At 45.3% G+C, this 23,527-nt stretch overlaps 1 protein-coding gene and 1 long non-coding RNA gene across 3 annotated transcripts in view; one reads left to right on the top strand and one right to left on the bottom strand.

The window, feature by feature from the left end:
* The window catches only part of LOC120950602 (uncharacterized), a 27,017-nt gene extending 3,490 nt beyond the window's left edge, over positions 1-23,527 (top strand). Inside the window, exon 2 of the long non-coding RNA XR_005751132.2 lies at positions 23,220-23,527. This is a non-coding gene — a long non-coding RNA (uncharacterized LOC120950602). The remainder of the gene's footprint in view (positions 1-23,219) is intronic.
* Positions 2,919-23,527, bottom strand: part of LOC120950600 (homeobox protein unc-4-like) — a 61,634-nt gene continuing 41,025 nt past the window's right edge. For both annotated transcript variants that reach the window (XM_049610932.1, XM_049610931.1), the window contains exons 3-5: positions 22,262-22,440; positions 6,190-6,329; positions 2,919-4,184 (exon numbers count right to left, since the gene is read on the bottom strand). In XM_049610932.1, the coding sequence (XP_049466889.1) occupies positions 3,830-4,184; positions 6,190-6,329; positions 22,262-22,440 (674 nt within the window). In that variant the 3' untranslated portion in view covers positions 2,919-3,829. The remainder of the gene's footprint in view (positions 4,185-6,189; positions 6,330-22,261; positions 22,441-23,527) is intronic.

Genomic DNA, 23,527 nt, shown 5'->3' with positions numbered 1-23,527 from the left:
ATTTTCTTCACGCGAACAATAAGTTATGTTTCGGGGCAATGTTGCTGCTGTCTGGCCGGTTGTTCGCGTCCTTTGAGAAGCATTAGCCGCAAGGGGTAGTGCGGGTTTTTTTTGGTGTGTGCTCTCCTCTCCTCTGTAAAACCACTGGTGAGCCTTTGATTTGTGGATGTCTTCATTTAAGCGGTGCCGAAGGAATGTGTTGCTTGTTTGTTTCCTTCGCTGTTAGGCGCGTTTGTTTTAGGGCTTAGGACACGGAGGAAAGCTCCCTAAAATAGACTTTTTTCGACTCTTTCGAAAGAATATTCTCTATAAAAAGCTTATTCAGCCTCAAGCTATTAATTAATCCCATCTCAATTATAACGCACACACTTTTATCCAACAAAAGCAATAGTTGAACACATTATATACCTCATTACAACTATTCTACCTCATGTGAATGGGTTACAACATCATCCACCGGTGTGTAACACACAAACACAGGGCAAGCGGTTCATTATAAAACCATTAGCCCAACCGAAAACAATCCACAGAGAAGCTTGTAAAGCTTCGTAGTGATCCCGGTACCAAGCCAGAATTGAGGCCCGTGGATCCGTGGAAATGTCTGGGACCGGGGTGATAATTGTGATGAGAGTTGAATGAAACGGAACACTGCCAACATACTACAACGGCTTAATTTGGAACTAACCAAAGTGAAAAAGCCTCAAAATACTCTCTGTTGCAGCAGCAACAACGCAACGCAGCATGATCGTTAGCCATGTAAGGCCGTTTTTTGGAGGGTAATTTTCGGTAACACCGTGTTTGTGTGTGTTTGTGTTGCGTGTGTGATCCTTTGGCGCAGCGGGACTGGTTTTTGTGGAAGTCAGCACAGAGGATCAACTTTGTGGTTAATTTTATGTCGAAAATATCACCTTTTTTTGGCTTCGCATCGCATACCATCTCCCTTTTCTTCATTCGGTCCCTTCAAAAGTCTTCTTTTTATGATGCATATGAAGTGTATGAAAAAGTAGCAAAATTAGGTAAACAAAAACCAATCATTCGAAGCGAAAAAACATGACGAAACTTGGGTAAAGAGAGAGCATCTCTTCCGGTTAGATTTTGGTGAGTGTGTGAGGGTTTTTTTTGAGTCAGTTTTATATGAATTTTGTTAATGAATTAAGCTAACCACAATCCCGTTTGCCCCGAACGAACGAACGAACGGGTCCGTCGTAATTTGATTGGTGTTGATTGAGAGGCCGGAGCGTAACGGTTGTTTGAGGTTTAACCTTTTATTTTGCCCGATTTTTGGTTTGGTGCGTGATTTGGCCACGGCTGTTTGAAGAGTGCCAGCTGGGCGTGTGTGTGTGTGTGTGTGTGTTGCACTAAGTGGCAGGTATCGGTTTAATGCGGTTTTTGTGGATTATCTTCCTAATGCTATGTTTTTCGATTTGGGGTTAAGCAATTCATTGATGGTTTCAGAGTAAAGGAAAGCATACACGAGGAAGATGTACGGTATGGAAAGGACTTTATGGTTAGTTTTTGGAAGCAAATGCCACCTATTTGGTTGGTTGCATGACGCGGAGTCGTTTTGGCGTATTGTTGTGCAGTTCAATTATGACACCTTTGATTGAACTGGGCGAACTTTTCGATAGCTCATTGTTAACCGTAAAATAGAACCAGCACTGCAGAATTGGAAAACTTTGCAACTCAAATTGCCATTCTCAATGTACTTATTTCTTTCGAACCATTTGCATTATAAAAAAAATCTGACCCCATTTCAATGTACATTATTTTGAATTGATTTATTTTTAAAAAGGAATCACATTTTTGGAGTACGCTGCTGACACAAAATAATAAGTAAAACAAAAAAAAACCTATACTCCTCAAACAACGAAACGTAACGTTACGTGTTGTTGCTGTACTTGATCAACTACTTTCCAACGCTTCCAGTTGTTGATGGTGTAAATAAAAAAAAGCGTACGTAGTAATTTACTTACATCCACTTGGCAGTACAAATAAGAAACATTTTTGTTTTTGAAAAAGGTAACAAAATTGTTTAAAGAAATTTTTTTAAATACACCGAAAAAAGGTCTAAAATTTACGTTTAATGCATAGTTTTGCATCTCTCTGTGTGCGTGCTGCTGTCCCTGTCTTGTATGTCTCTTTCATTCCATTTCCTTCTGTTTGCCTGTTGCCGAGATGCACTGTAGCCAATTATTTCACATACTTAGGAGTCATATCGGTTTGTTGTGGCGGTTGTATTCCTCCTTTCTTTACTTTACAAATGTCATTTTGCTACGTATCGCACATTAGCTTAATTAGGGGACTATTTTGCACCTTTTTCTCTCTATTGCTGCTGTGTTGTATTGAAGATTTGCTGACGGCCGAAGCGATCCAACATTCTTCAACTTCAACCGTAGCTTCATATTGCGGTTTGCCTCGAACTCATACTGTACTGTAGTGAGCATTACGAATTACGATGACTGATTATTATTTGTTCGATGTTGTGTTCGATCTTTTGTGGTAAAATAATGATTCGCATGTTGTTGTTGTGGATAAGGTTGCTTTTCTTCCATTCTTTTTCTTCGATGATTCGTGTTTGTTGAAACTTTCGTACTTCTCTTCAATTCTTTTACCTTTTCGCAATCACTTATTAGTTTTTAATGTGTTACGAATGATATTGTTTCATTTTCATATATATATATATATAGATTCATTCTTTCGACCCATACGACACCCACACAACACTTTACAGTAGGTCTGATATATTTATATATTCTGGCGCACAGAACTTTGTGTCGGTGTGTGTCTTTAAATTATTAGTTTTAATTTACTTTACTCGGTATTTATACTTATAGGCCTCTTATTGTTGTTCGTGCTATGTACATCGTTCCATTTTCCTGATATCATGATAAGATGGGAACTCTAAATAGGGGGGGGGGGGGGGGGGGGGGCGATCCATTTCGTTTGAAAACAAAAAGCTTCAAACTATTCTAATGTACACATATACACGCACACACACACACACACAGCCACTCACGCGCTTAAACAGTCATTTGTCCAGTTGCGGAATGATGAAACGGAAAAACCAATTCAAAACATTACCCAATCGTTTAATTGCCCTAATAAAACTCCTATCAGCTGTGTTTTATTGAAACCAAAACATGTGTGGTCTCGTCTTTTTTTTTTTGCACAAATAAAAGCTTTTGATCATTTAATCTTTTTGAAATGGGACCGCTCAAGGGGACATTAAACATTTGGGATCGCATTTTTCTAGCCTTGGTTTTTATATAGTTTCGCGCTCTCACTATCGCGCGTGTTTGCCTCTTCTGTTCTCTTTGCTTGCTACTAGCGCCACTCCGCATACGGTGGCGACTTGTCGAAGTGCATGCATGTACGAGTGTTCCAGAGCCAATGGCGTAATGTAGCGTGTGCGTGTGCGTGGGAATACGCCTTTGAACTAGTTTTCGTTAAACAATAATTACAGGTAAAATATTAATTAAAATAAATAATGCAGCTGTGTGCATGGTTTACACAAGTACACACAGTCCTGCGGGAGCAGGGAAAGCAGGGACAGGGAGATTCGTTGTGCAAACATTCGGTTCTACCTACTGGTAAGATTGCTTCTTGGAGAGGGGGAGGGAATGGGAACACAGGATCGAGGATAAAATTGCAATTTTCAAACTGGGAGCAGTTTCGTCCGGCGCACTGACCGCACATGTACAGATTTTAGGAACACACTTTCCGACTTTCCACCCATCTCGCTCGCTCGCTCGCTCGGTTAGTGTAAGAAGGAATTGCATAGAACGCCCCATCATAGAGCACCGGCTTAGACACTGTCCGCCGTCCGGTTTCACGTATTGTTGTACAGCAGCGATTCTATGCTAAACGGGTTGGGCCTGATGCTGTTGCGCGGTGTGTCACTGCCGGCTCCATCGTCCAGCAGCCCGTCCCCGTCGACGCTGTCCCGGCGCTGCATCGAGCAGTCCTCCGGTTCGTCGCCCGACTCCGCACCGCCCACCACGTCGATCGGATCCTCGTCGTCGTTGTCGTTGTCGTCGTCGTCCTCCGAATCGCTGCCCGAGTTGTTCCGGTGCTGGGATAGGTACTCGGCCTTCAGCGCTTCCAGATCGACGGTAATGCCCTTGGCGCGCAGTTTCCGGGCTTGCCGCTCGAGTGCCTTCGCTATCTTCTTCCGACGGCGGGCTCTGCACGGGAAGAGAGGCGCAAAGAGAGAAAGGATTGTTGTCCGGTTAGTTATGTGGAGTGTGGTGAAGTGATTATTGTAAATACAATTATTGTTAATGAATCACACGCAGCTGTTGTAGGTAAAATGATTAATTATTCTTATCAAGAATGCGAGAAAATGCGCGAGAAAGCAGTGCATTTGTTGCTTACACGCGTTGCTCACCCCTGCACCAACAGATGGCGCTACTGTACTGGTTTTGAGCTAGCCTGCTGCAGCACATTGGCTGCAATTTGGTGATGCTTTTGGTCAACACTTTTCAGCATTGGGTAGTAAATAGGTTTGCTTTACATTTTTCAATTCCAATTTCAAAATTTATCTCCTTCTTCCTTCTTTTTTAATATTTGTTTTCTTCATCCAAAACCGAGCACAAGCAACGTGACACATGTGGTTGTTCCTATGTGGTAGATAATAATAACAAACCAATGAGCAAATTTTCCAGCAACCAATTTATGGTCACCGATTATCGACCCGGTTGCCGCCCCGCACGAGATGCAATTTGCTTTTGATTACAAAACACTAATTAAAACACCCCAATCGCGTCCCTCTCGGTTCGATTCAGCAGTTTTCGGCTGCCACCTGTCACCTGGTGGCCGTTTTTCAAGCGAGGGTGAACACCGCCGCCACCGCCGCCGGGTCGAAGGGCGAGAAAAGCGGGTAAACAAAAATGGAAAACACTTGCGCCATTTTGTGTGCGCCCGTGCTCGTCCTGTGGGCGAGGGTTGGCTGTGTTATTGTTTTTGTGTTTCCCTCCCCCGAGGGCGAGTGATTTTCCCCGCATTTTGAACGCGTGCGTTGGGGTTTGTGTAAAATGGCTCCAGTTGCTGTCATCGTGTCCCGGGGTGATCCAGGGGGTTTTCAGCCGCCCTTGTGAGCTTCATTTGCACACGCATATGTGGCTGACGGGATGGATGGATGGATCGAACGAATGGATGTCCTGATGTGCCTGGCGGGGCTTTTTGGCTAAATGTTGTGCATTAAAAGGATGCTCATTGGTGAAAAATTAAGAACGTAAAGGGATAGCCACCATTATTATCTGACTTGTTAGTGGTTTGGAAGGTCGTCCTTTGGCGAAAAAAGTGCGTTTCCAAGCTGTTCAATGTGTTCAAATATGTTGTCGCAGTCAAAAACCACAACCAACATAAAATGGAACCTACAGAAGCTTTCAGAAGCTTTTCATTTAATTGCTTGCCACCAGGGACCACTTACCAATGGCAAAACTATATCAACTACACCCCAAAGCTAATAGAAATGCGAGCAAAAGCATTACTTTTATTCGGCTGCAATCACATATTTTTGCATTTTCGTGTGAAACAGCAACACAAACGCAGGATAAGTGCATCGTGCAAAAACAATAAAAAAGTAAAGTGCAACAGGAGCTTAATCCCATTCGAACGGGCACACACAGTATCATCGCTTCAGTAGCTTGTGCGTACCCCCTCGATTCCCGGGGTTTTATGCCCGCTCAGTGGCTCAATCGTTTGGGCAGCAATTTAGTAAGCCTGTGAGGTGTGTAATAAATTTACCACCAGTCAATACAGTCAACCGCGGAACGTGATCGCGAGGGGGAAATTTCGGGGGCAAAATCGAGCAAAATGGATCCCCTGAAATGCTCGTGCCACTACCATAAAGAACTTGAAACACACTCTCCCTAAAGCACCCGTGATTGTAGTGACAAATTATTATGCCATTTGCGTTGCATATGCATATGCCGATATGCACTTCCCAAATTATGCAGTCAGAGGAATAAAGCCAGAACAACAACCACCAAAAAAGGCATTTGTGTTTGGCAAGTGGTTACGGTGCCATTAATCTGTGTGTTGTGAGCAAGCGCGCTTGTGTGAGATGTGTTTAATGCTTTCTATTTGTGTCGGGTAAGTTTCCCTTTTTTTTTAATAAACTGTTGCTAGTATCCTCTCCGATCCTCTGTTTTCTTGTGCTAGGTTTTTCTACAACCATAAACTTACTTTTCTCGCGCTCGCAGCTCGCTTGGCGGGATCGGTTCACCGGAACAGGACTGCGGATGGGCGTTGTGTGCGGGTCTGCCGGGGCCTTTTTTGGTGTGCTCCTTTTTCCTCCACTTGGCCCTTCGGTTCTGAAACCACACCTGTGGAGAGAGAGAGAGAAAGAGAGAGGGGGGAAAGAGGGTTGAGAAAAAAGAACGGTCCATTTCGAGTAGAAATATTACAGTCTAATGAATAATAAAAAGCTCATCGTGTGACGAGAGTACATGAAAAATCTGTAACAGAAAAGAACTGTGTTTCAACTGTCTGTGTGTCTGTGTGTGTGTGACTGTATAAATGAATTCATCCTTAAATTCTTCCCATTCCAAACTTCTAATCGGTGTGAAGAATGTCAGTGAAACGGGAAAAAAACCCCAGGGCGGCTCGGAGTTGTCCGGCTCTCGGAGGGCTTCATGTCGAGCCTTTACGAACAGTAAATATACGTATTAGCTCAACCATCGGCCATTAATTATTTGGTCCGGAACTGCCGCCTGCCGCGCGCGGCAGTTCGGGATCGGACGATTTTCGGTTCTTTTTTTTGTGTCGATGCCCTGAAAAAAGAGCCCAAAAGGGACGAGATCCTCCCGACAAACAGAGCGAAAAAGGATACGCAAGGGAATGGCGGGCAAACGAACTACAGGAAAAAAAAACAGGGTAAGGGATTAACGTGTGTAACACTTGACTTATGATTTGTTTTTTATGTGTTCCCATTCCCATTCCGCCGAAGCCTGCGTACCAAGCATCAAGCGCAATTGGACGGCAGGCTAGCACCTCGCGCTGTGTGCGCTGATGGCTCAATTTGTTTGTGGCACCGTTTGCCAACAACGCGATCCGACACTCCGGCTGCGCCGGTTGAAGTTGAGCTGAAGAGGCGAGAAAATGAACCACGACAAAGGGAGAAAAGGTAAATGCTCATGTTTTTGCTTGTGTCTTACCCTTCGAAGGAGTTACTTTTTAACGTAGAGTTTCGTTACACAGTTATCACGCGCGTTTGTGTGTGTGTGTGTTTGGGTTCCTCACTTAAGGAAGAATTTATGTACACGAATTTCCATTGTCGCTTGGCCACGTTTCATTATGCAAAGCCCATTAGCAGTTGTTGGACAGAAGAAACGCACACACACACACATACAGACTGAAAGCTGCACCTTGCCGAGGCTCTTAATCCTACCGAATCGAATTTTAATATAAATATTACAAGCTAAAGTTGTAAGCGGCAGCGCAACGCAGAGCTGCCGGGCAAATGGGATGTTTGGTGCATGTTTGCGCCATTTTCTAGCCCATTTACAAGACCCATGCGCCGGGTCTTGAGCACGCTACGTTACACCTTGAAGAGCATACTTGTTACAAGCTAACGATCTGCTAGCATGCAGTTTCGAGTTGGGGGCTTCTTTTTTGTTTAACAAAGTACACTTAATTTGCGGCTGATAAAGCCAAACCCGGAAGCGGTTAAAATTTCAATACAATGAACCTTACTGTGCGGCAAATGAAACGAATTATTTCTAAAGCAAAAAAAAAAAACGGAAGCAGTCAAGCCGTCAAGGGACAGTAAAATTTATGGCGATCTTTTGATGCTCTTTCCCCGGACCACTGCGAAGATGTGCCTTTTTAGTGTCAAAAAGGGAACAGGGCTCGTTTGTCCGATCCGAGTGGGTCGTGGGGTGAGTGGGCCTTTCCCTTACGGTCGATTTGATCGAACATGAATGTTTCAAGGATCTTGTGATAAGAAACCGGGTGCATATTGAGTGTTGAAAAAGGGTCAGCAGGCTTGACGGATGACATCACGCCGCATTATCGACAAGGAATATCGAACATGATGAGGGGAACGTTGAACAGTGCGAAATGTGTTGCGTTTGTTGAACCATTTCCTATCGCATGCAAATAAATGTGCAGTGCAGGAGTTTATTTGTGTTTTAAAATGCATTTCTGTTGCTTCTGTTAAAAGGGGGAGGGGATGAGAGGATGATAAAACTGTTTGAACGAAGATAAAACACAAGTGAGTAAAAATCTGACTGTGCTGTGTTCGTAAACAACCATTGCGCATTGCTTTGATTTTGTTTGTAAACTGAATAAAGGGTGATCGATCGAGCGAACGGTTGGTAGCAATAGTTTGGCTTTCAAAAACGTCCCAAGAAAGGTCACAAAGCTACAAGCTCTTCCCATGTTTTGTTGGGTCAATTTCCCTGTCTTCCTTTTTGTTCTTTCAATGCCCATCAATCAACACTAATCTAACAACCACTTGTTCACTCTCTCAAAATCACAGAAAATCGCCTCCTGCTGGGCCTGGAAAGTGGCAAACAAATTGTTGCAATTGTTCGACTGGCATTGCGTTTGCACCATTAACTTGGAGAGCTTGTTAGTGTCGGAACAGCACCGTCGGAAGCTGGAAGTCGTCCGCTGAGCCGAGAGCCGCCGAGCAAACTAGACAAACCCCCATCCCGTTGTGCCGGCTAGACAAAACGACCCACCATCGGCAGCGTTTGAAAGCATTTGTGGCTGTTGGCATTGAACTTCCGGCGCGAAAATGGTCGGCCCTTGTTTTTTTTTGTGCCAGCCAGCCGGAGGTCACACCTGCGGTTCTGCGGCCGATCAGAACGCAGACGCAGCTATGACGCACGTATGATCGTGTACGATCGTGTGCGAGGGGAGATGATTTTGTGTGCAATTTTCCTAACGGTTGCTGGCGAGCTGGGGGGAAATTAGCAGCTGAGGTTACTAAAGCGGCTTTCATCTCTAGCTTGCGTAAATTCGACTCAGCAGGTCGGCTTAATTTTCACCTTAAATAGATACATTGAACCTGCGGAGGTTAAATTGGATGCTGTAGCGTTGATTGAGGCGGAGTAAAATGGTGTAAGTGTACGATGTAACTCAATCCACAAGCTCTTTACCGGTTTTGTTTACCAACGATTGAAACGATCGAGCAGGACGATTTCGTTCGCACGATGTACATCGAACGAATAGAATACTTTAAACGACCAACTCGCAACGACACGCGCCGGTGACAGTGTTTGAGCTACTTTCATGCAAACAATCTCTCGGACAAGCAACTACCTTCAACTTGTTCAGTCACTGTACGTGAATCATTTCTATATATTGCACCAATGGCAATCCCCTTTTCGAGACGGGTGAATCTATTTTCCTGTCAATGCCGGGCCCAACACCCAAAAGGAATTGACTTGATTGCAGCCGCGTACGCAAACGCTGACAGCAGAAGCAGTTTGATTTATGGCACATTTTGACAGAACATCTTCCAGATCCTTAAGGCAAGGTGGCTAGGGCAGCCGAGCCATGAAAGACAGTCGGGGGAGAGGCGAAAAAGCGGAAATTTAATACTTCCGCCTCTTGGCTTTGATAAAGTGGTACGCTACACTGCGCGACACCGTCTTTCGCAAAAGACGGTAAGTTGCCCGTTTCCCGTCCTTCGGGCACTTTAATTGAAGTAAATATTTTCTTCACCCTGCCATTGTCCGTCTAAATTGGTTGCTCCCGTTGCTGCACAAAAAAAGAAAGAAAGAAGGAAAATCACGTTGCATTCACAATCCGAGCCCTTTTGGTCTCGTTTTGTGCTCTTTTGTGACCCTTTAACCGTTTGTCGTCCTTTGGAACGTGTGTCCTTTGGAGAGTGTGCTAAACGAAATAGCATTGGTTCTTCCTTTTTTTTGCTCTCTCTCTCTCTCCGCTCCTAATGTCTGTCACTTGGCGCTCAGGTATAGCACACAAACAGGCGCCAAATGTGTCCGTGGCCAGCCGTGGACAAAGCATCATCCTGCACGGTCGAGCAGCGGGGACCGAAATGGGCTGGTGAATGATTGATGGTGATTACATCCGGCCGTCGCCGAACGAGACACACACACGAACGCTCAAATTTGAACACACCGATATGCGTATTGTTTTTTGTTGAATTATTTATTACACCTCTCCAGCCTTCCCCACCCCATTCACCCATCTAATTCTGATGTGTGTGTGTGTCACGTTCCAAGGCTGCGAGTGGCTAGTGCTTCAAGGCTTAAAAGTTGAGTTGTAGTATCCTGGTGAATGGGACTATCGTCGTGCGTTTCGTTTGTCACCATAAAACACTTGTCGGGACACTGGCAATGGAGCCCAAAGGAAGGTGGTGGGGCTCCATTGACGGTGGTCTAATTTGTTGTCCTGAAAAGTGTCTCCAATTTGGAAAGGAACTGGCAACGGTTACGGGCAGTGAGTGTAATTTACAAGGTAGTTAGGCCTGTAAGAAAATAGCACAGTAAATGAATAGAATTGATCGATAATTCAGGGCAATTGAAATCGTTCACAGTGGAATGGCATTAATAGATGAGTAGAGCTGGTAGAAACTGAATAGAAGCCAAATGTCTAAAGTCACTTGTATTTCCATTTTTCGCTCGTTTTCACACAAAAAAACACCATTCGATGGAATAATTTGGACATTTCGGTGAGCTTGACTTAAGACCAACCGATCATTCCAGACTAAAATGGCAGATGTACACCATCCTATTTCACACCGTTTTGATGTAATTTTTATGCACCACAGTCACATCGCACCCTTCGCTTTCCCGGCAAGCGTCAAGGGTCATCTTTCTGGTGCAGCAAACCCCGGCGCAGAATAAATCGTTATCTATGACGTTTTCAGACCAACAATAGGCATCGAGGCGGGATCGAAGATACATAATCACAGGCCTGCCTCAAGTTAACTGCCGACAGATTTGAGAGGGGCAGGTCCGAAATATGTGACAACCGCAAAATGATTCGAATCTCGTATGATGATTCGTCACCGCACACATCTGGGCGATATTCTCGATTGTAGCCCGATGTGTGGACCCGGTGGACAGCGTTATCTCGATATAATTCAGTGCGGGACGGGCTTTATTAATATGGAAATGGTGTAATACTTTTGTGCCGAAGCGAGCATTGTGTGCTGATAGTATGTGTGTGTGTGTGCTTCTTCTTTGTTCCAGCATTCCTTGTTTTGTGTGGGGGAGAAGAAGCATGAAGGCACTCCAGACAAAAAGGCAAACTATTGGAGAAGCTGTGAATTCACTGCACATAGGAGAGGCAAAAGTCACACTGGTGCGTTGTTTAAACTTCCAACCACTGTGCCGTTCCTGTCCGGAGTCCTGTGGGAAGCGTTTATCAAAAAACTTACCAAAACTTACCAAACACAAATGAAAACAACGATTCGTTCGTTTATTTTTGCACTTTTTCTGGAACGGAGAGGTAATCACATCAAAACTATGGTGATACAATTCCCATAGCATCCCCCCTCTGTATCTCGAGGGGATACATAAATACATGCAGCAGCAAAGCGGAGACAAACTTCAATCCGTACGACTTTCCAAACTGCACCATACCCATCTACCCAGACTCCAAAACAGCAAGTGCGAACATGAAGGATGCGCAAAAGATGAGGATAAATTACGCACACCGGTTGCGTGGCCTGCCACGTTGCCCTCCCTCGTGCGCACACAATAGCGCCGGAAGGGATCGGACCGCTGGACGGTGTCAGAAATCGGTTACAACTTTAAATCGACTTCGCAAAATGATTTATTAAGTGTTTTAATTAATGAACACACCGAGCGAACACCACCGAGGGCTACAAGTATGTGGCTACAGTGCCAGGCGTCATACGGCGACCATCGTACAGGTATCACGATGAGGGTAGAGAGGGGGGGGGGGGGTAGGAAGGGGATGAGGAAACCCCAACTCGAGGCCGTGGCACACGGATTTCATCTTCACCGAAAAGGGTGCCGAAAAGGGCAGCAAAGGTGAACACGAACGGCGTGCTGTTTTGAAATTCCTCTCCGCTCCTTCCAAAAGAAATGCCTTCCAGCTGGAAGATGTGATTAAAAACTAGCCTCGTTTCGAGCCTTTGCGGGAGGGGGAAGGGAGAGGGAGACTGTTACAGTGGGCAGAGTAATAACCTTCACACAACATTATTATAACTCTGGAAACTATTTAGCAGCAGCACTGGGAGGGAGTGCCCCAGCAAACGGGGTAAGCCCTTACCCATGCCTTATTTGGCTCGTTTGGAGCCGTTCTTCAAAATTAAGTTGTTAAGGCTTCGGTTTCGGTCTCGATTAGCACGGGTGAGATGAAGGCAACAACAACAGCAACAAAAAACACCCATACCAACACACGCCTTTAGAGACTGGACTGGAAGCCAAAGGCAATGGAAGCACGGTAAAAATCATTAGCTTCACGCTCATTTCAAAAAATCCCAACGGGCGAACGGAACTGTGCAGGCTGGCCGACCGACCGAGAGAGAACGCCACGGTGTGCGGCTACGAGGCAAAGTTCTTCGCGATTGGATGTGTTTTTTGTGTGTGCTCCCTCTCTCTCTCTCTCTGTATGTCCGAGAACGGTACCCGTAAAGGTAATTAATTTTAATCAATTTTCTATACCCAAATGAAACCTCCTGAATGTGCCGAAAAAAGTTTCGATTTTTCGAACCACCCCACCCCATGCAGGTTTCCCTTCTGTGCAGGTTCTCCGGCTCCTGAGTGGAACAGAAACGTTCTCATTAGTCACACGTACGCGCTGCCAGCTAGCCATCTTCCGCGAAGGAGAAGAGGATGCAAAAGGGTGCACGTTGCTATGGAGCCCAGCGCAGGGTGATTGGGTGTTGGTTGCTGGTGAGTGTTGTTTTGATCTGAGAGCAAGAAAAAAAAAGAAAGAGGAGCATTGCGAGCAAATTACACACGAGAGCCCTTTTGGGGATGATGTTTTCTTATCGGCAAGACGTGATAGCGGTTGGAGAACGTTTTTACGAGCTGGTCACTTCTTTGAGTTGCGCTGCTCCTCGGAAGGACGTCCACGAGCAGGATGAACAAGTTGAAGGTCTTTCCAAGCTCAACACTAAAGGTGTGATGATATTGACGTATGTGCACGCTTTTATGATCCTTCTTTCAGCGGTGAAATGGCCTTAAGGAAGTGGAGATCATCACAGCAGAGTCCTTGGTTGTTAGCCCTTGGCAAGATGGTGCTTCCATCTTGCAGCTTGACGTTTGATTTAGGACAGTCTCATGCGAAGGATGTACCGGTTCGCACTTTCGGTCAACCTTCCGCCGGTGTGTGTGTTTAGTGGCAGAAGGGTTTTGCCCAAGGATGAAATGGAAACGGTAATTATTTGCTTTTTCTACACGACTTCCATCAAACTCAGTCCCTCGGAAGGCTCGGCGGGCGAGTTTGTGAGTGTGATGAGCCCAAAACTATGAAATGTGGAGAAGTAAAGATAGCCTTGTTATGGTTTTAAGGGTCTAATCAAACCGATTTCCAACAAGGAACACATGTACAGTTAACTAAGCTCAAGATATAGGACCTTCAACTGTTACATATGTTACAACATCTTGATGGACATACGGATGATTTGGTTGTCATTTTAGAACTTAAAATTAAGGCATAAACTTCAAAATTTTGAATTGGGGAATAAGGTTGTAGTTGAGTTGTTAGAAGCTGCTGTTGAATAGTACTTTTGTCCTAATATTCATTCGATACTGCTTCTCTAAGAAATAGCCACTTCAACTGCATAGAAAATCAACTTTGTTGGTCATTTATAATAAGTTCCCGAGTCGATAGCTTGAAGCTGCAGCCAGTGTTCCATCTCCATTATAATTCAATCTAATCTTCAGTCTTGGACTGAAATTGTGGAATTAACTAGCAACTATCTGTGTATTTGTCGCATTAACTTCATAGCGCATGGTGTCAACTTCCACCATTAGCTGTCGACAGTCGATTGAGTTTCTCAGGATATATCCCTCACCATGCATCCCATTCAACAATGGTCGATTTGCGATTATTAATATCAACAATGAAACGACACAATGTGTAATCCCACAGCTATGCTCAATTACATCTTTCTTTCCCCACCCTCCTCTGGCTTGTGTGTGTGTGTGTGTGTGTAACGATTGAATGAAGAATTAATCTCCAATTGGGAGGCCACGATGCATTGTGTGTCTCCTCCTCCTTCTTTGCCGTTGCGTGCCGAAGCTCCAAAACGCGCCTCTTCACATTGTTATGACATCGGGCGCGAGGTGATGCGGTGATTCGCCCGTTCGAAAAGATTCGTGTGAAAATTCGTGCGGCCAGCTCGAACCCGCCCTACGAGACGACCGCAACGACGAGGTGTGGAGTGACTTGTTCGAGGCGTTAGAGCCTATTTTCCAATTGCTCCTATCCATTACCTAACGGTGCTAATTCCAAACGATAGGATGATGACTTTATGTTTTTTTCCCTCACTTCTCTTCCATTCCTTTCCTTCTATCTCTGCTGCGCCAGAGTCTCTCCTAGCAGCTCCCTGCTGTTGGTGGTGGTTGAGATTTATCAATTTTCTCCCGAGTTTTGTTTTCTTCACACCTTCACAAACATCTTCATTTGCCGCAAACCGGGGTTCCAAGATTCCCAATCCGCTCCAGGGTCGGGGCCTTTCCACCTCCTACTCCTTCTGCTTCTTCGGACGATCAGCATGAGATCATGAGATCATATTATATGGCCACCGTTCGTACCTCGCTTTCTCGTATCCCTTCCTGTAACTAACAGCAACGACGACGATGATGATGATGATGATGATGATGAGGATGAAGTTACCTATTCCAAGACACAATGGCGCGCGCGATCCGTTCCGGTGGTTTCGGGAGAGGTGGGACCTCGGTGGCCCGACTCGTTTGCGTTGCCCGTCCGTTCGGTTCGGGCTGTTTCGATCGATCGATAATTCTGTTTTTCCTTCGCACACCGCGCAGTCAGCCGGCAGCCCCCGCGGCGGCGGCGGCGGCGGCGGCTGCTCTCAGTCACAGCGGGAAGGGTGTGAATGTATAACAAGTCTATTAATATTGAGAAACTAATTTTTCCTGACGGCTTTCATAAGTTATACATGTGCCTTCGGAAATGGGAGTCTCGGCGCGGCTGTTGTGGCTACGTTGTGGCTGCGTTTGGGCTGCGTTTGGGGTTGGGTTTCACCAGAAAGGGGAAGATTGAATATTTTACACCTTTTTTCCCCCCACCCCCTGGACCGGCCCAGGTTGAGTTATATTGAATTCGATGCATTCAATAGGGTGGAGAAAGGGCTTGTGCTTGTTATTAAAAGGCGAACTGTTAATGAATTTTGTTGCCAATTCACTTCTTTGCTCACAGAGTGAGCAAAGTGTTGATTTTTACAATATTATTTGTTTCTTGGATAATTTTCTATAAAATATCTAAAGATGTTGCCTGCCTTAAACCATTCGATCCTCAAATTCCAACAAAACACCCAGGCATCGATTGGAACGATCACCGATTAATAGGGACCGAAAAAAAAGAACCACTATAAAAAACAATTTACGATCCTTAAGCCGGACGGGAATCGTCCTCCGACTTGGAATCGTAGCCGGGCTGGAACCGACGGGCGCGTAAATTGAGAAATAGAAGGATCGAATGTGTGCCGGTGTGCACAAAAATGGATAAAAAACATGAAATGTCTTCTGGCAAATGATGACGGCCAAACCGGGCAGCAGCAACGGCAACAGCAGCAGCCGCGGCCGCACCACCAGAAGTAAATTGAGAGTTTGATTAATGGTTCAAAATATCTGTTAATACAAAATCTCATTTACATTTCTAACCCATGCCGCTAGTGATGGTGGTGGTGCTCCGGTCAGTATGGAGTCGTTTAAATGTGCGTTTTTGTTGTTCTGACTCTCTCTCTCTCTCCATGTCTCTCTCTATCTCTCTGTTCAGTTATTATTCGATTGTGTGAAGCAAGATGGTTTCGGGGTTCTGTGTTTTTTTTTTGTTCATCTTCCTCACCTAGAGTTTCCCTGGGATTGGCTTTATGTTGCCGTTATTATTGCTATTATGTTTATCATTATTCATATGAGAATCGAGGTTCGTTCTCATACTCGGGTCGGGATATCAATGGAATAGAATCTTTGGCGGGTTTTTTTCTTCTCTCTCTCTCTCCTCCGTTTCCCCGCTGGAGACGTCTCCCGCTGGTCCCGTGTTCCAGGTGTTTGATACGTAACGCCCGAAATTATCCGACGATGATGGTAAGCGTTTCCCTTTTGCGCAGCTCGAGTGTTGGCGTATTTTGGGTGTTGGGTGTAAATTGTTTCCTATTGTTCTGCTCCCCCCCCCCCGTTTTACGAACGGGGGGCGGTTATGTTTCAACCATCAACCAATCCGTGGCTTGCGATCTGTTGTTGCGTACAGTTAACTAATCTAATGTAGCTGTGTTTCTTGTGCCATGGAATAGGCACGCACACACGCCGACACCTTAAGCCCCAGAAATGAATAATCTTTAAAATACATATTTATAGGGCTTGTGAGAAAATTAAATTGACACGACTTCCAGCACGAGCATTATGCTTTCCTAATGTCTTTAGCAAACGGCCAATCCTCCCCAATCCCCAGTCAGCATAGGTCCTATTCCACTAACACATTATGGTGGAAAGCCGATTAAAAAAATCGATTTTTAATTTAATTCCAACTGCCCACGAGATCGGCCATGCCTGCCGCAGCGAACAAAATAATAAAAACGGAGCGAATGATATACATGAATTATGAGCTGGTACTGATCGCGGTCTATTGATTTCGTGCAGACACACAAAAGGCGCACGTTCGATCCGAGCGGCAACCGATGATGACGACGACGACGACGACGACGGTGGCTATAAAACGGATCACATCAGCACATTTTAACGAGCCGGGATACCGAGGAGTGTATGGTTCGGAGCAAAAGCAAAAAAAAACGTGTATATTACGAACGATGAAGGCTCAGACGGACCGAGATGGGATGGGAGGGGGAAGGGTGGTCGATTTTTAATTTACATTTTTCAAAGAAGGCTAGCCGGCCTCATCGGTCACTAATATAATCATCGGCAGCGGATGCGAGCGGCAGGAAAAACCCCCCTACCCGAACGAGACGGCATGACACACACACACACACACAAAGCAACGCGATGACAACTGATCTTGATAAATAGGCAGCGAGTGGTTGTGGGATGTACAACAACAACAACAAAGGGGAAACGCATCCCCACCAAAGGCGCGTGTGTTGCATGTAAATTGTTGACAAGCGAAAAGGAGCCAGCCTGCTGCGTCTGATGGGCGGATATTTGTCCGTTGCGGACGCCGTTGAATAGTTTGATGAGATTGTAGGAGGCATTGAGCATGATTTTAAATAGTTGTGAAGCTGCTTTTGATTCGAATCTATTGTGTGTGTGTGAGGATGTTAATTTCCCGACCGAAAGACACGATGTTGTACAATGGAAATAACATTTGCAGCAATTAATAACGAGAGTAACAGGCAGGCAGACCAGACAAGACCGACAGACGGTAAATAATTGTATGAAGCTTTGCAAAAGGAGTGTATCGGTGCTTGTGTTGTTTGCCATTCACATAAGAACTAAGTGTAAGAAGGCTTAATTAATGATGTTTCTCGTTGTTAAAAATGCTCGTTTTCCAACAAGCTTCCAGTTGTCTTATTGGAAAAGTAAAACAATTTAATTACTTTTTATTAATCCTGCATGTATGGTAATGTTTAAAATAATAACGAAAAAATGCCTTGTTTTACTTCAAATTAAATAACAATAATTATGCCACGCACAGTGTGCAAAAAAGCACAACAATAAAAAAAACTCAATTTTACCATTCCAATTGCTCTTTTTCCTTCGAGCTATGAACGGATACATTATGGTACGCAATCACGTTTCGCTGTTTTTTGATCGTAACACGTGCGCCTTCGAACATCTCATCATTTATATTCGCATCATAAGTTCGTTGCGGCTTCGTGTTACACAGATTCATATTCAATTCGGCGAACCAGAGATGAGAGGTTGAATCATCACAAATATAAATAAAATTATATTGCAAATAAAGCGTGAGTTTTGCAGCGTGAATTGATAGATTTCATTCCGTTTGCTGTACGTGCTTGCTTCCGTTTTTACGCAAAAAGCAAAACCGTGCACAAATCAGAAACACAATTTCTGATTTAGCTCTAAAAGCTCCCCAAACGATACTTCCCCAGCAGGGAGAGAGTCCAGCAGCAAAGTTTATGAACCATTCAATCATCCATTTCCGAAACTGGGGCCGGCCCTACGGACACAGCAACTACACTGACCCTTCATGAAAGGAGCGAAGAAGCTGCGATACGTCGATAGGCGTAGCTCCTTCGCCTTTACTTTATTACGACAACAAGCTCTAATAAATCACCGCAATCCGGGAACGTAAATGTTCCAGATATTAAATTTAATTCGAACAGATTTTTAGCACATTACGGCCGGTTGATTCGTTTTGGTACACCCGTGGGTAGAGGAGGGAATGGAGGGCTTGATTCCTTCGAGCCTTTTCCATTCAATTCTCGTTATCCAATTGAGTGGACACGATGGGTGTGTTACGAGGGTGGCAATGGCGCCGGGATGTTGTCGAAGGGAAAACCACAAGCCACCCGCAAAATGCAACCCCTGGAATGTTCTTCCCCTCGTAGCCAGCAGGTTTCGGCTTCGCTGCCTCGCTGCCAAGGTTCATTTGTCGAATGTCGAAGAGCAGGCGAGGTGCTTCGAAGGCGAGTGCGGGCAGGATGAAGTGCAGGCAGGATGAAGTCAATGAGGCTGGGCTTCATTTTCGCTCCCTTCTGCTACTTCGCTTTGATAAGGGCCAGGGTGTCCCACGGGTGCTATGATGGAGGAGCAGCGCGCACGAAACACGTCGTTGGCAGTGTGAAGATCGATTTCGAGAAGGAAAACAATCATCAGCAACGTCATCAAACCGTTTTCGTTGTCGGCCCATCTGTGACGGTGGTGGACGGGGGTGGCAAATGTACCTCATCGTGATGAGGTCTTCGTGGCCAGTCACGTAACGACACACATACACATTTCGATAAGGTTCGATGGGCAGAAGTGAGCTTTAAATACACATTCAAAAGCCATCCAATGCTTGGAGGTACAGCAGGACACTAACCACTAACAGAACGCTGTTAAAAAGCTCCATTTTTGCGGCATTTTTACGCTGACTTGTAACAAATTGTCCTTCATCCTTCAACCCGGACTCGAAATCCCATCAATTGTATCCCTATTGTTTGACGCCTTGCAACAGTTAATTACGGCATACGGTAACGCCGAGGTAACGTCAGTACGGAGCAGTGTGCTGTAAGGATCTCATCATCGCCATGTAACACGCCCTTCGAACAAAGATCTTCTCCCGGCTTCCCCATCCCAGCAGCAAACTGGCTGACAATTTCCCTCAAGTACACGTCAGGGAAGGTGGTCGTGTAGAATTAATTCCACTGCACACGGAGCTGCCCACAGAGCTACGGGAAAACGCACGGTACAAACGCTGCACAAATAGCAGCGCCCTCCCCCCGGTTCCCGTCAATAGGGATTTAAGTAATAATAATATTGTTGTTATGCTAGATTATTACATTTGCGCTACCGCAAAGCTAACGCGAAAGTCGATGAAAAAATCAGCGGGAGACAAACGACGAAACGAACGAACCAGCAAGGGGGAGAAAGGTGGCACAAGCAAAGAATGAAACAGTTTGAATTCCAGCCATCCGCCACCCGGAGCCGACTCCGGTAAGGATGACACTTGTTTACTCTTGGCCGCTCAGTACCGCACCACCAGTAAGTATATCTTGTACGTGGGTTTGAGTTCGGGTAAGGGAAGAAAGAGGGTGGATGGGTGAAAATAAATGGGAACAGATTTTATTACACGCCGAGTTTGAGTGAAAAGTAAACAGGGGTAATGAAGTTTCCCTCATCTTTTTGTGTGAGCCCGAGCATCATCATTCCCCTTGGCTCGGTCGGTATGGATAGGGGACGCTGATGCTCTTTTTCCTTCTCCAAGGGGTTTTGCCTGAATTGAAGGATTTGTAATGCAGCTTCAGGCTTCAACTTGGGGGCTTGGATGTGTGATGGTGAAGTGTTTTTTGGAAAAGGAAGCAAGCAGGAAGGTAATAGAATTTGTAATAAAGTAGTGCCCTTGTAATTAGCATTTTTATTAGGAAAAAAGGTTTCTCTTTGTGCACGGAGATTCGGTAAGAGTATTGTCGCAATGTTGTAACATATTTGTTGTTACTATATAATTGCATCGTATTTATGGTTGTATTTTGAGGCAAAGAAAGAGTCCCGAGCGTCTTGGCCATTTTCCCTTTTCGTTGAGCGATCAAGGAACAAGCAGCTTCGCTGACATCGTCCTTTTACGCCGTATAAGAAAACAGGATAATTACAAGTCAAAATCGTCAAGTGTACGAGCACCCCCTTTTGCACAAACGCCGAGCATGCGCGCCCAAGTGGCTGCTGCTGGTGATGATGATGATGCTGCTGCTGCTGGGGACGGTGATTGTTGTAACAAATGATGTTTCCTTCCCTGCGTAGCTTCAACAACCCTCCAGCGAGCCGTTCAACCGCCAGGCTGCACTGTTCCACCCTCCATCTTGCATGGTGCGTTCTTCAGCATTTTCGGGAAAGATGTTGAATAATTTATAGCACATTTGAGGTTACCGCTCAAGCGCTCGCGCTGCCATGGACGAACGAATCTGCTCAAATTGAAATGATCCTAGCGAAGCGAGCGAGCGAGCCGAAGGGACCGAATTGGGCTAGAAGAAGGACCACGGGGCGAGCCCTTTTATCCGCGCAAAAATCAAACCACCAACAAAAGGCACACAGATTTATGTGGTTGTTGTTTGGGATTTATACCCCATGGCGGTAGGGAAAAAGAAAGGTGTGACAGGCACGCATTGCGTTTTCCCTCCGAATTCCTGCGGGGCAGATTTCTGTGCCAACTGGTGCAGGCAGCACACAACAACCATCCCGAGATGCGATGGCAAGTGATTTGGAAAATCTTTTGCAAATCGAAACAGCAGTGTATGAAAGGGAACCTGCGCGACGACGACGACCGATCCGGCGATGGGATGTTATTGTTGAAAATATTAACAAAACCCTCGCGCGGATCCTTCCAGCAAAGCTGCAATAGAGCATCAAACAAAACGGACAAGGGGATTTGTTGTCGCTTGTGTCGAGATATGTATAAAGAGAGAGAGAGAGAATCATTGTAACAATCGTAGGAATGATTATTTTGATTTTTATTGTCACGATTGTGTTGGTCGGCGCGAGGGTCGTCCTTAAGCAAGCTAATTTTTATATTCTAATTAGATTAGGATTAGGTGCAACTCAGCTCGGCGGGGTTCATTGGAAGTGGCGTTTCGCTTTCGGAAGAGAAGGAGGGTTCAGTAGGCTTTGAAATCGTTTATCTCGCTTTAGTTGTTAATTAAAGTGGTATAAAAGGCACATAACGGTGCACTTTGCTGGTTAGATTAGAGCACTTCATTTGCGTGAGAGCGTGTAGATCCGCTCTAGGCTCCGAATAAAATAATTCATAAATTTAAATCAAACCCAAAAATTGACCATTTTTCCATAGACACCACACTTTACCTATTTAAAAAAAAGCAAAAATACCTCAAAATATTGGCCAATGCTGCACTAATTCCTTTTTGGACGCAGGCACAGCACACATTTCCCTATCATTTCACATCCGATCAAAATTTATGAGGCACCAAATTGAAATTAAATGCATTTGCCCAGCTCAGCCCCATCCCCGCACCACACTCCAGTTTGAATGGGTAACAATACAATGAATACATGAATGAGATTGTTCCTGCATGCATTGGTATGAGTCGGTGTGTGTCTGTGTGTGTGTGCGCGAACGGGATTGCCATATTAATACAAGCGTCCATAAAGCATAATTTATGTCACAAAATGTCATCGTTTTTCTCCACGGGATTGCCCGTTGGCTATGAATTATTACTAAATCGCAATCGCATCGTTGCTCCGCTCGCTCTCGCTCCATCCTGCACGCGCACAGACACACACGATACGGATCTGGTGCTTGCCGGGCGAGTCGGCGAGACCGTGTCAGAATCAGCCAAGATCAGCGAAATGTCTTAACGTCCCTGCTTCCCCTTCATAGGTTGAACCCTTTGCTCCGTCCGCAGGTCAAAATCCCTTTCTTCTCTACATTTCTCCAGCACACGAGAAGAGGCAGATTGTTTGGCAGATGATTTAAGTTTGCTTCTTGCACTTACCGCTACCCTGCTTTCCTTGAGATCCAACCGCATGGCCAGCGCTTCGCGCATAAACACGTCCGGATAGTGGCTGGCGGAGAAGGCTCGCTCGAGCTCCTCGAGCTGCCACGAGTTGAAGTTGGTTCGCGACCGTCGCCGCTTCGATGCGCTGCTTTCGTCGTCCCCGTCGGCGGCTGATCCTGCAACGAAGAGAGTAAGCGAATAATGCTTAGTATAACTAAATGTCTAAAACTACGAGTTAAATATGGAAGTAAAAAAACTTAAATTTGTTATAGCAAATTATCGATCTCTAATAAAGGGAATTAAGGAGGGGAGGCCGTTTTTAAAATGAAGCTTCTTCATGGCCTTCCTAACAGCCCGTTAGCCTGCCTGAATCAATGTGACGAATCGATAAAGCTGCTCACAATTGGACACACACGATTACAGCCACGGCCGCCCCGGCCCAGTCGCACAATTTTCCCATCAACGTGGTTTTCCATCAACGGGAAGGGAGGGTTTTTTCACCTGAAACAGCGACCGGCCACTGTTGTCGCTAATGTGTATGAGTCGACAGAAAATTGGCCAAGCCCGGGTGGTGACCAATTAGCCACGGCACAGGGACAGAATGCGAACGTATTGGAAAACTTTAACTCGGATCTAGTTGAGAAGGGGACGGTTTTTTGTGTGGTTGGTGCCGTTGTCCCGTTCACAGCACCTAAAGATCTCACGGCATCTCCGTTCCGAAGAGTGGAAAATTAATTGTTACTTTGCCGATGGAAATGTAACGAGCTATTGCAGCGAGAAAACCCGGGAACCAAAGCAAACAAACAATTATCATTCACACTCTCTATCGCTAGCTTGTTCGGTTCATCAACCCGCTGAAAAGACGTTTGAAAAAAAGAAAGAAAAACATTTCACGCAACACTTGTCACAAAATCAACTTTCATTCAGTTTTCGTTAATCTTTTTCTCACTCACAGGGCGAAGGAAAGCGGCGCTCTTATCTTTGGGCTGGAGAGGAAATCGCAACGAGATTGCTTAATGCGCTTGTCACCCTGTGTCCCCGAGAGGGCTTATCATCATCGCACTGACTTATGGTCCCGCTCTGTCTCTCTCACACACACACAAACACACACACACGGAGCGCCTTGTCACGGTAATGAGCTAAGCTTGATAATGATAATCATCCTTTTGCCCGGGCGAACAGTGTCTGGTCTCGGGGCGTTTGGGTTGGGTCGATAGTTTAAGCTCGTTTTCAAAATAAAGCACAAAACCATTGCACCAGAGA

This window comes from Anopheles coluzzii, chromosome 2, assembly GCF_943734685.1.
Source record: "Anopheles coluzzii chromosome 2, AcolN3, whole genome shotgun sequence".
Taxonomy (NCBI): Eukaryota; Metazoa; Arthropoda; class Insecta; order Diptera; family Culicidae; genus Anopheles; species Anopheles coluzzii.
The sequence above is the reverse complement of the archived record's forward strand: the minus strand, read 5'-3'. Positions and strand labels throughout refer to the sequence as shown.